This window comes from Solanum tuberosum, unplaced genomic scaffold (genome assembly GCF_000226075.1).
Source record: "Solanum tuberosum cultivar DM 1-3 516 R44 unplaced genomic scaffold, SolTub_3.0 scf00133, whole genome shotgun sequence".
Taxonomy (NCBI): domain Eukaryota; kingdom Viridiplantae; phylum Streptophyta; class Magnoliopsida; order Solanales; family Solanaceae; genus Solanum; species Solanum tuberosum.
In genome coordinates, this window is record NW_006239056.1 from 1,070,959 (window position 1) to 1,083,802 (window position 12,844).

At 33.5% G+C, this 12,844-nt stretch overlaps 1 protein-coding gene across 2 annotated transcripts; it reads right to left on the reverse strand.

Moving 5' to 3' along the window:
- Positions 1-1,075: 1,075 nt before the first annotated feature.
- On the reverse strand, positions 1,076-9,756 carry LOC102591464 (3-dehydroquinate synthase homolog). 2 transcript variants are annotated; one of them, XM_015310372.1, is made up of 11 exons: positions 9,620-9,756; positions 9,321-9,518; positions 8,244-8,410; positions 7,768-7,866; positions 7,564-7,632; positions 7,354-7,494; positions 7,159-7,248; positions 6,654-6,821; positions 3,884-3,959; positions 3,636-3,812; positions 1,076-1,098 (listed from the first exon to the last, which is right to left on the reverse strand). In XM_015310372.1, the coding sequence occupies exons 1-10, from the start codon at positions 9,666-9,668 to the stop codon at positions 3,685-3,687; spliced, it is 1,185 nt and encodes a 394-aa protein (XP_015165858.1). In that variant the 5' UTR covers positions 9,669-9,756; the 3' UTR covers positions 1,076-1,098; positions 3,636-3,684. The 2 variants fall into 2 exon arrangements, with proteins under 2 accessions (XP_015165858.1, XP_006351162.1); XM_006351100.2 differs by lacking the exon at positions 1,076-1,098 and having other exon boundaries at positions 3,601-3,812.
- Between the last annotated feature and the right edge of the window lie 3,088 nt (positions 9,757-12,844).

Consider the following 12,844-nt stretch of genomic DNA (forward strand, 5'->3'; position numbering starts at 1 on the left):
TTTTAGTTTTGGTATAGAGATCATGGTGGCCTTGATGGCCCAATCAGGACTTATGTGCTAGTTGACAATTTCTTTATATGAACTCTTGGGAATAGTTGTTTCTTTTGTAGATCTGTTGACAGGGGCCTTGCCGGCCGAGGGCTTAGTTTTAAGCCGAGATATACTTGTTTGTTTTCTTAAATGCATGTGACTGTCATGCGCTAGTAGCAAATGGTTCGGCAGGGTCGGCTCGGGGCTGAGTTTTGGCCTTAGGAGCTAGTTGCGCCCCTTGAGTTGGGGCGTGACATTAGGCCTACAAGTTATCATAAAGTGTCCCCATTACAATTGACTTTTGATAAAAAACTAAACATTTTCCATCTTAGAATATTTGGATGTGCGGTATATGTTCCAATTGCTCCACCACAACGTACAAAGATAGGTTCCCAAAGAAGGTTGGGATATATATTGGGTATGCATCTCTTTCTATTATAAAATATTTGGAACCTATTACTAGAGATTTATTCACGGCAAGATTTGTTGATTATCATTTTGATGAATCAACAACATACACAACATTAGGGGGAGAAAATAAGCAACTGAAAAAGGAAATAGATTGGAATACATTATTACTATCTCATTTAGATCCTCACACAAATAAATGTGAAATAGAAGTTCAAAAGATAATTCATTTGCAAAATATTGCAAATCAACTGCCATAAGCATTTACTGACTTATCAAGAATTACTAAATCTCATACTCTCGAGTTGATGTCCCGGTAGGACAATTAATTAATGCAAATGAGTCTAAAGCACGTTTAAAACATGATAGACCGATTGGTTCTAAAGTAAAAAATCCTCGAAAAGGGAAAGGAACAAATGGTCATGATATAAAAGAACCTACTCAAGAAGAGTAAGGAGACATAATAATTGATGAAACCTTGGAAGAGGTTCAAGTGCCTGAAAATAACGAAGAGATCTCAATAAATTATGTCTCATTGGAAAAAATGTGCAATCGAAATAATATAATTATCGACAATATTTTTACTTATAATATTGCTATTAAAATAATGCAACAAGATGAGGATTATGAACCAAAATCTGTCGAGCAATGTATATAGAGGAATGATTGGCCAAAATAGAAATATGCAATTCAAGTTGAATTAGATTCGCTTGAAAAACACAAAGTTTTTGGACCGATATTCTGAACACCTGAAGGTATAAATCTTGTCAGGTACAAATAGGTTTTTGTGCTAAAACGAAATTAGAAAAATGAAGTCGTAACATATGAAGCACGACTTGTGGCACAACGATTTTCACAAAGACCTGACATTGATTATATAGAAACATATTCTCATGTGGTGGATGCAATCACTTTCAGGTATCTTATTAATATGGAAGTTCATGAAAAACTTGACATGCATCTAATAGATGTCGTTGCAACCTGTTTATATGGCTCAGTAGACAACGACATTTTTATGAAAAATCCCGAAGGGTTTAAAATGCCTGAAATGTATAAAGATTCCCGGGAAACTTGTTCAATAAAACTTCAAAAATCATAATACGGATTGAAATAATCAGGACACATGTAGTATAATCGCCTTAGCAAATACCTATTAAAGAAAGGGTACAAGAATGACTCAATTTGTCCTTGTGTATTTATTAAAAGGTCTGGATCATAATTTGTTATAATAGCGGTATATTTTTTATGACTTGAATATCATTGAAACTCGTGAAGGGATTTCAAAGACAATAGAATGTCTCAAAAAGAAATTTGAAATGAAAGATCTTGGAAGGACAAAATGAACATTTTACGAATAGAATATTTATTCATCAATCGACATATACCAAACTTATTTTTAAAAGAGTTTACATGGATAAAGCACATCCATTAAGTACCCTAATGATTGTAAGATCACTTGATATTAATAAAGATAGATTTTGACCTCATGAAAATGATGAAAAACTTGTTGGCGATAAGACCTCATATCTTAGTGCAATTGGTGCATTGATGTACCTTGCTTATAATTCTCGACCAAATATATTTTTAGTTCTTCCCCAACACAGAGACACTGGAATGGTATTAAACACATATTCAGATATTTTTTAGGAACCATAGATATGAGACTATTTTATTCAAAAGGTGGTCCGATTCACATTTAATTGGTTATGCAGATGCAGGATATTTGTCTAACCCATATAGAAGTCGATCTATTTACATATGGAGGTACAACCATATCATGGTGTTCAACAAAACAAACTATGATTGCTACTTCTTCAAATCATGCAGAAATAATAGCCATTCATGAAGTTAGTCGAGAATATGTTTGGTTGAGATCTATAACTCAACACATCTAGGAAACATGTGGTTTTCCTTCGAGGAAAGAGATTCCAACGAAATTATATATGAACAATGTTGTATGTATAGCTCTCAACTAAGAGGAGGATACATCGATGGAGACAAAACCAAATATATATCACCAAAAAAAAAATTCACTCACGATCTTAAGACGAAGGATGAAATAAATGTTCAACAAGTTCCTTCCAGTGATAATTTAGCAGCTATGCTCACCAAGGCATTACCAACTTCAATCTTTGAGAATTTGAGAAACAAGATCGGAATGCGTCATTTTCTAGATATCAGGGGGAGTAAATACGCACTGCACTCTTTTTTCCTTAACCAAGGTTTTATACCACTGATTTTCCTGATAAGGTTTTTAATGAGACAACAAATTATGCATATTACTATAGTTTTTCTTTATTATTTTTTCTTTTATATGGACATCCAAGGGGGAGTAATGTAAAATGGATGTCCAAATTAATATGGCATGTGTTGTAAGTTAATTATACACATAATATGTTAAGTGGTGTATACTAGTTAGCTATATGATATACTTGGTGCTCAAAATGTATACATGCCAAAAAGATATCCATGTATCACACTTGGTGCTCAAGTATATACAACTATATACCCCCTCTTCTTGTAACAAAGAGAGAAGAAAGAACAAGTGAAAAGAAAAATACTACACCTACTATTTCTCATCCATCTTTTTTGTTATCTTAGCATTGATACTTATTTTATAACAGGGGTATATTTATACAATATCCCTCATTCGACATAATCGAAATGAGTTAGAAGGATAATCAAAAATCAAAATCCCATTTGAGTACATGTAATAAGGCACATATCTTCCATACTTATTTAAGGAGGAAGAAGCGAAGAAAGATAGGAGGAGATACTGATTTGCATCTTCTCAAATTCCAAGAGATTTCATCCATGCATGGAGCATTGAGCGATTACTTATAGTTATTTGACAATTCTTTATAGTTCCTAGAAGTTACCTATCCTTATTCTAAATAGTTATGAAGTAGATATAGTTATCTATTATATAATAGGAGAACTAGTAATAAGTAGACATGTGTTGATATATCTTTTATATGTAGAAAAGGTTGTTCTAAGAGATACAAGATACTTGTCTCTCTTTGTACTTTCTATTGTTCTACGAGATACTTGTGTCTCTCTTTGTATTTTCTGTTGCTTTTATCTAGAAAAAACCTCGATTTCTATCAACATGTCAGCCAAATTGTTTTATTTGACAACTTTTTTGGGTACAAAATTAAGGAATTTAGTAAAGGATACATTTGTATCATCATTAAGAGGTTAAGCCACTCATCTGTCAACAAAATGTGTGAATGTGCGGAAAATAACTCATTTCTCAACAATAAACTCTTTAATTTCTATTCCAGTATGTCGAGCGCCTCCCTGTAGTAGAAGCAAAACCTCATCACCAACTTTTAGTGAGGTCACTGGAATTGTTGTACGCTGATGTCCCTCACCTGCAGAAAGAGAGGGATGTTGAACCACAGAAAGAGCAAAAAGAGAAAGCTCCTTCGACTAGATTATTTACCATGAAGGGGAGAGACTAATCCAACCGTTTCCGCATTCTGCAAGAGAATGGAATAGCTTTCATTTTCTGATTCTACCTGCATGATTGCCATTTCCAAATTAGGATTAGAGATACAAATAGACAAATGTAACTGGTTGAAAGTTAAACCAGTCAGCGAAACTTTATAATAGTTCTTCATTTTCACGTGAAATGTTGCAAGTTGCAGATGCTGAAACTAGTAGTACTATGAACAGCTCAATGAGTTATACGACAGAGCTACCTAAAGGTATTTTCCAACTTGTTCTTTTGCTGGTGTGCGCATGCCATATGCTCAATTCTTTTACTCTTGAACAAGAAGTCTCACCCAGAAGTTAAATACTTCAAGTATGTCAGGCGTACACCAACATTTGCAGATCGCAACTTTCCTTCTTGTTTTTATTTTTTTTCTTTTTTGAGAAAGAACAAGCTAAGATATTGTAACACCTTGGAAGTACGTGTTCAGTTGGAAGTTAAAGAGTTTCAGATCTGGTGCAAAGTTGCTGGGTTTGGCTTCCATGAGGACATTCACGGACTGTATAAGGTTTCACGGTCCGTGGAAGGAGCCTGAGGAATTGAAATCTCTAAGTCGTGGACCACAGATGTACAGACCGTAGAGCAGTCCACGGATCAACCTTCAGAAAGTTGATAAATGAGGGGTGACAGGACAGTTGGGATTCACGAGCCATGGCTGGTTTTATGGACCGTGGGTGAGTCCGTAGACCATGCCACTAGACTTCAGGGAACTTTGGTCAAGGATGGTTGCATGGGAGGGTTGTACGGCCAGTGAAAGTATCCACGAACCGTAGACCCTATCGTGGAATGAAGGATCAGAAAGCTGGAAGTTTTGGGCTTCGACATGACAAGAGGGTCCACAGACCATCGAAGGATTCATAGCCCGTAGATGGTGCCCATGAAGGGTGGCTTGCCAGTTTTTAGTCAGGGTATTTGGGTCTTTTCCTACTCTTTTAACTCCTGTACTTTGTAGTTTTGAGCCTATTTAGAAGACTTTGAAGGATTCCTAATCACCCTAACCTCCCACACTCACTCTCATTCTCCTAAATTCAAAATTCCTCTCTCAAGTCTTCTTCCCCAAGAAAGCTAGGGTTCCAAGGATTTCAAATCTCCATTGAAGATTTCACTTAAGGTTTTCCTCAAGGTATGTGGGAACTTCATCAATGGGTCCTTCTTCACCAATTGAGTCCCAAAGAAACCTCAATTTCTCCAATTACGATTCTTACCCAATTCTAGGGTTCCATGATTTTCTTATGGGTTCAATTGATTTTAAGTTTACTCTTCATGATTGATCCATATTATGCATGATTTGATCATAATTTAGTGTTTTCAATAATATGAGAGATTTGATCATAATTTAATGTTTTTCAATAATATTCTGATGAACCCATATTATGCAAGTATTTTATGATTATGATTCAAGCTATGTTGATAAGCATGCATTATTTTAGGAAGGATTTTTGAATCAAGGATGCTTTCAGATAAAGTATCAAGAAGTGTTTATGAAATGTTGATGCTTCCAATTAAAGTATCTCCCATTATGTATGAATATCATGATTTAGATGCTTCAAATAAGTGTCTCAAGAGTATGTTATGAAATCATGATTCTAAATGAGTTATTCGTATGATTGTGAGATTTGTATGATGATTCGGTATTACTAAATTCTTATTGTTTCAAAGATTATGAATATGAATATGATTATGCATGTCTTCCGTTGGGAATTTACTTAGCACCGAGTTGGATTAATGGTGATTACCCAGGTCCAGAACTACGTGCCCCATTAGGACTTTGCCTTAATTGACTTTAGCTGGTGGATCCACCTAAGCTCATGATTATGGTCCTTACCTGGGGAAGTAGGGCACGGGCACTTTCTTTTTCGCTGTGGGAGAAGTAAACTGAACTCCATGTTATAGCTCACATGATTTATGTCTGTTTACGGTATCTCCCACAGAAGCTTATGATTACCACATATGTTATTATTATGATTTATAGACTAATGTGTGACCTTGTACTATGTTTTCAGAATCAAATCATCAATTTAATGCTATGTTTACTTGATCTTTGCATTATCATGCCATATTTATGTATTTTCCCATACACAATACATTCTGAGTACTGAACGCATACATTCTTGTGCCTATATTGACTTATAATATAGGTGTTGACGCTCCCATCAGATGTGTGGTTAGTATACTCTTATTAGCTTTGTTCAGTATTGATAAGTTCTCATGGTTTAGGGACATACCACTTATGTTTTCTTTATGATCATTTCAGACTTAACTGTTCGCGTGAGCTAGGGCTTGTCCGAGTGACTCACTTACATAGTGGAGGCTTATTCAGACATTATTACTTCCCAGTTATAAGTCCTTGTATTCATATTATCCCTATATTTTGAAAGTATCATTTGAGACTTTATTCCGCTTTCCTTGCTATTTCAATTATGTATGCTTTCTTAGTGTCAAGCTATGTCATGTGGTTCACTTAGAGTCTCTCGGGATTCTAGGTACCATGTCATGTCTAGGGGTAGTCTTGGGTTGTGACAGATATCCTTGTCAAATCACATTTGTCCAGCTAATTTGATTTCTATTTTCCTACTTGAGATACTCTATGATGAATAGTTGTATTATGCTTGTATCCATAGCCACAATATGCCAAAGTTACACGAGCAAGAAAATCACACTAACAAGGAAAGAAGGCAGAGAACCTTTAATTTTAGCATAGATGGAAAGCTTCACAAACCTTTGCCTCCACAAGGATCAGTGGTCTAGTCTCTACCTTTACACGGCCAACAATTGCTGTTCGCTGCATACCCCTTTGATCAACCACAATGACCTCTTTCCCAGACTTGAGTTCCGAGAGATAGCTAGTCTTTCCTCCAGGAACAGCAACATATGCATGGACAGGCCCCTGCTAAAGTCCAAAGAATTGTCATACTGAAGACCACTGGCTGTACATTATAGTTTGAGATGCATTAACGCAATTCAACACCAAAAAGAATTGGGGTTGAGGATCTGGAACAAAAACTTATAAAAGTCACAAGGGGAAAATGCAGTTTTGGTAATACTAGAGATGTCTTCTCTAGAGGTTAGCACTAAGATCCAGTTTGTGGAGATAACTGTTTGGCAAACCACCAGAAATGCTAACGAAACATTGAAATAACAAAATGATACTTTCATTGTCAAGTTAAAGTTGTTGTCCTTTCGATCCTTTACTGAACATTTAAATGGCTTCAAATGGGACGCACCGCATTAACTCGAAAAGGCCTGCTAGAGATGTAATTTGACTCCAAGCATTCTGAGTGAACAAGGAAAAGCCCTCTTGCAAAGGATCCAACCTAAGGGACAAAAGTTATGCAGTAAGAATGAAATTGAAATGCCAAAAACTAAGACTATTTGCAAATTGTAGACAAACAGAAATAGACAGGACAGAAGGAGCAAACCAGGAGACCTTCACCAGGTCTCATGAGGCTGCAGATATCCACACAGACACGGTCACCCATTCCAGTCACTTGAATATGAGATATTATGGCTTTCGTCAAGTTCAACAGACTGTCCACATCACGTCTTCTATCAAAATAACCCTAACAATGACAACTGACATCAAAAACCAACTCTTCACAAGGAAGAATCCCCTTTTGAGAAGGCACTACCTTCAGCTCAAGGATTGCGCCAACATCCTCAACTTTCATTACTACACCACCCAAACCGTGTTCCAAGGCCTAGCAAAGCAGAAAAGATGGAAGTGAAACTTGGTACTTCTTAATAGCAAAACAGCACTCTAAGTACCACAATATCCCCTACTTTGTGTGAGACTTTAGTTTCTTCATGACTTAAAGTTCAGCCTAGTATACTACCTCAAGAAAGACTTGAGCTTCTGATTGGGTCTTTGAGACAACAAGTACAGTTGTCTGAGTGCCTTGAAAATCCGCAACAATGTTTTCAGCAGGTATCACCTATGAAATGAACAAACATAAACCAGAAATTCAAGTGGACTTGTATAAGATGGAGAATATAATGTACTTGGAGCAATGCAAGGATTAGCCAATTAACAACTAGAGAGAGCATCCAGATGAACCCAGACAAATACAATACAGTAATACATAGAAACCAACTCGTCCACCCCAACTGATTTGGATTGAGGCATCGTTGCTTGATTGTTGATCGGATGATGATATGCAACCAACTTACAAAGGTTAAGCTTTTGGAAAAAAAAAATCATTTAGAAATTATTGTTACAAATCTAGAAATGGTTTTTCCATTAGTGTGGTGACAGTTTGCAAAGTATCTTATGACAGCAAATAACATTGTGAAAGAGATGTGCAATGAATACCTGCCAATCTAGTAGATTAACAACTACTTTGTCTGCCTGTTCCTCCGATATCTGAAACTGTTCTAACTGTTGAGGGGAAGAAATCTCAGCAAATGCAGCAACGCTCTTATGCTCATGATCAATTTGTCTCCCCTCTTCAACAAAGAGAGGATATATCACTGCAATTGCTGCATGTGATAGAACCAGAAATGTAGCAGAACACAATCAAACATTGTAGAAAACAACATGACTCGAATATCACAATGGAAATCCATGCTCAGTATACATAGTTAATCAGAAAGAAAGCATGTATGGGGTATAGAATCAGGAAAATCCCTCTTGTTTCTCATTATCATGCCCTGACACTGAATCTTGAACTGGATTTTCAAACTTTAAAAAGTTGAAACTATACTCGCATCAAACTACTCCCCCCGTGTACCAAAAATAGATGTCCACTTTTACTAGTCCAATTTAGAAAATCAAGAGATAATTTTGTTCACCGAGAACACAGTACAATTAAATTTATATGAGGTCAAGGACATGCGTTATCGATTTAGCCCGTTAGGTATTAATAGATAATAGATGTTACCCTTTTGTTTAGGAGTCTGTTATTAGTTTCTTGTATTTCAGCCATATGATGATTTATGTAGCTAGTCATCTTTACTAATTAGAGCTTCAATAGTTTCCCATACTCTAGGTTTCTGTTAGTAATGTACCTTATCAGTTCTGTATTGGCTCTATTTAAAGAGAAGGTCCTTTCTCTTCTATACCTCAAACCTTTATATGGTATCAAGAGTTTTTCTTCTCCACACAGAGTTGTAAGTTTCTTATTATCCACTCACCACCAATGGCACCCTCAGTTACCAATTCTGATGCAACTAACACTACCACCATTGTTCAATTCAACCCGGTTACCCAGCTTACGATTAGACTTGCTGGCAGCCATAACTTCTCACTGTGGAAGGCCCAAGTGTCCAAAGGATGATAAAATAAAAGTGTCATTCTAATTATTGTTTAGCAAGCAAATATTGGGATAAATAAAAAATGTGTTTAAATGTTGGAATGAGCAACAAGTGCAGGAAGAAAAGAAAAACTTACAAGACCATTCAAGGGCAAGATCTTGGCGATTGGAAGGGAAGATGAAAGTATTCCAGCCTCTCTCCACGGCAGCTGTCATTACTTGCTTGTTCTCCGTCCATATCCATACTGTTTTCTTCTTCGAATTCGAAGGTGTAAATGCACACATTTTAGCGACCCTATTGGTACCCAGAAATTTTCTACAATTTTGCCATTTACCTAACAAATATTAATCAGAAAATGTTCTTTAGTCTTTACATTATTGGGATACAAAACCCCAGTTAATTTATTAATTTTTTGATGAATGTGTTGTGGAGTACCTGCTACTTTAGGGTAAGAAAGAGAAAGTGAAGGCAAGAGCATATCCATTACTGTTGATCATCAAGCAAATTCTGCTCTTCTTTTTCTCTATGTAAGAGGATTACATTTTTGTCCCCATGTGGAAACGCCCCTTTCCATTTCATCTCCTTTCTATTTGATTAATTTATGTGATATTGATAAAATTACTAGAGTCAATTACATTTTTCAATATTTTTTGTTGTTAACTATTTTTGTAATAATTTAAACATATTTTTAAATAATATTTATGGAAAAAAAAGAAGGAGTGTTAGATGCGATGGTGTAGATTGTTTTATTTTATTTTATTTTAAAAAAAATATTAGGAAGGAGTGGGGGAGGGGTGAGGTTTGTTTTTTTTAAAATATTTTATAAAAGAAATTTTAGAGAATAAAAGAACGGGGCATGGTCGGGGAAGAGTGATGGAGTGAGAAAATATTTCAAATTTTATTTTTTAAAAGTAATTCTTTTTTTAAAAAAAAAATCTTTCTTTTGGATAGTAATACTTTAATCTTTAGATATTTGTATGATAAGAAAACAAGAAATCTCATTTCTTTCGTAATGTTTATTATCTCAACAATAACATTTCTTTCCTACTCTAGTCTTATGCATCATTTGTTTTCATTAAGATTAAGACGTTTGAATTTGAATGCACATATAAATAATGATTAAGATCTTGTATGTAGATCTAAATACTGAATGATTAAGATTATTCAAAGGCCCGTTTACGGGTCCAATATTATAATATTAAATTATAGTATAACTTACAAAAATTCCTTACATTTGGGGGTTAATTACATCTTATTCCAAAAGTTTCTTCAATTACAAAAATCCCCGAGTTTTATTGCTCTCGGATACATTTCTTGGTTGTCCAATATATTACAAATGATACATTATTTAATGGAAGGGATGTATCCGAGAAGGGGAAGGGATGGATGCAAGAGGGATAGGGCTATGTCCAAGAGGATAGAGATGTATTTGAGAGGGAATAGAGATTATCTTAAGTTGTATATTTATGTAATTTTATTGTATTATATATGTTTATTTTTAAAAAATGTTAATCATGAATATTTTAAAACACGATATAGAATGAATTGCACTTTATAATAATTTCTTTTTTTCTTATTTCAACTAAATTAATTGAAACTTATAAGTTTTTTAAGTTTCCATAACTAAAATTTTAAAATATATCTCTCATACTCATTTTAATATTATGTATAACACATACATTGAATCAAATAATAATAATAACATTGGTATTTTTTATAACCTTTTTCATAACTTTTTGTATTATCAAGCTTTTATTATGTAGAAGAGTTATTTATATTATCAAACTTTTGTTATGTATAAGAGTGAAGAAGTAGGACGGTCCTTATCACCTTTTTGATAAAAATCAAACAGACCATATTATTTTTTTAGAAATACTTTTTTAGACTCAGTTAAAGTGGAACAATTTTTTTTTATACGTTGCAAATAGAATGTCACATTTTCATAATAGAAAATAATCTAACTTTAAAATACTCCTTTTACTGTTAACAAAATTATTTATAGTCATACAAATGGTCAAGGAATATTTAGACCACAATTTTTTTAAAATTATTTCTTTTATAAACTTTGTGTCAAGTCAAATGGTGTCATATAAAATTGAAATGGAGGAAATAACAAAAGATGAGGAGAAAGAAGACTATCTTATATAGTACAAAATCAAGAAATAGTGCAAAATAGTCCTTTATCTTTGGGTTAGGACTCAAAGTCCTTCTTGAGTTTTCATATGAAGCGGTAATAATACTTCATATTTGTTATATTACTACACTTTTGATCCTTCCCCGGTTTTTTGTCTATTTTTCAGCATTGATTTTATCCATAATTTATGTATGAAATGTTCAATAGTTTTTTTTATATATTTAGAATAATAACTTTTGTGAGAGAAGGTGAGAAGTGGAACACCTTGTTTTGTTTAGTAGAAAATGTATTGCAGCTAAAATCAAGAGGTTCATCACATAATTTTCACGTGCAATAGTACAAACTTTTCTTTTCTTGCAACGACATATGTTAAGGTGTTCTTAGTTTAGCTACAATAATATTTCTACTTAATAGAACAAGGTGCTCATATTCTCATCTTCTCTCACATGGAGATATTTAAAAATATATATATATATATATAAAAAGACTATTGAATATTACATACATAAAATTGTGGATAAAATCAATATTAAAAATAGGCAGAAGTCTTGGAGAAACAAAAGATGCAGTAATATTATAAACACGAGAGACTACTACTGCTTCATATGAAAAATCAAGGATGACATAGAGTCCTAACCCCAAAATAAGGGACTGTTTTGGGCCTTTTCTTAGACAAAATCAATAAAACATTTAGCAACAAAGAGAATTTCAAAAGAATTTTCATCCATGTTGAAACACTGTACTATCCACAATGAAACAATGTATGAAGAGAATAAAAAAGCATTACAAAATTTACGTGATAGAAATTATAGTAGCTTAGTAAAGTTGTTTATAAAACATTTTAATTAAATAACATCAACTGATGATAAAATAATAAACATTTGAAACTTATTTTACATAAATTCTAGGAAAAAGGGTTTGAAAAATACTTTAACTTTGGTCGAAATTGCGGTTACGATATCAAACTTTATGGAGGACCTTTTACCCCTGCACTATTTAATAGTGTATTTTAAAGGTATACATGTGCCCACGTGGACACATTACTATTTATAATGATGAAATATTTATGATGTCCACGTGGGCACATATATACCTATAAAAATACACTATTAAATAGTGCAAGGGGGTAAAAGGTCCTTTCCAAAGTTCGGTATTGTAACAATAATTTCGATCAAAGTTTAGATATATTTCAGACCTTTTTCCCTAAATTCTATATATTTTAAAAAAAATTCAATTTAAAAAAAAGAAATAATATTCCATACCTAATATAGTATATATAAATAAAAGTAAATTACGTAATGTATTTTAAGGAGATAAGAACTATTTTAATTTATAGACATATGTCATATGTTAATTGTCATAATGAAATAACATGAAAATTATAAGATACAATAATATTTCTACTTAATAGAACAAGGTGCTCATATTCTCATCTTCTCTCACATGGAGATATTTTTAAAAAAAAATAAAAAAAAATAAAAAAAAATAAATATATATATATATATATATATATATATATATATATA

What these genes read in the sequence shown, in the direction of transcription:
- LOC102591464 (XM_015310372.1), bottom strand. Translation starts at nt 9,668, where the DNA reads ATGGATATGCTCTTGCCTTCACTTTCTCTTTCTTACCCTAAAGTAGCA. An exon ending in GACCTGGTGAAGGTCTCCTG is followed by an intron (nt 7,249 to 7,353) that starts GTTTGCTCCTTC and finishes TTTGTCCCTTAG; the next exon opens with GTTGGATCCTTTGCAAGAGG. An exon ending in GGCCTTTTCGAGTTAATGCG is followed by an intron (nt 6,822 to 7,158) that starts GTGCGTCCCATT and finishes GGACTTTAGCAG; the next exon opens with GGGCCTGTCCATGCATATGT.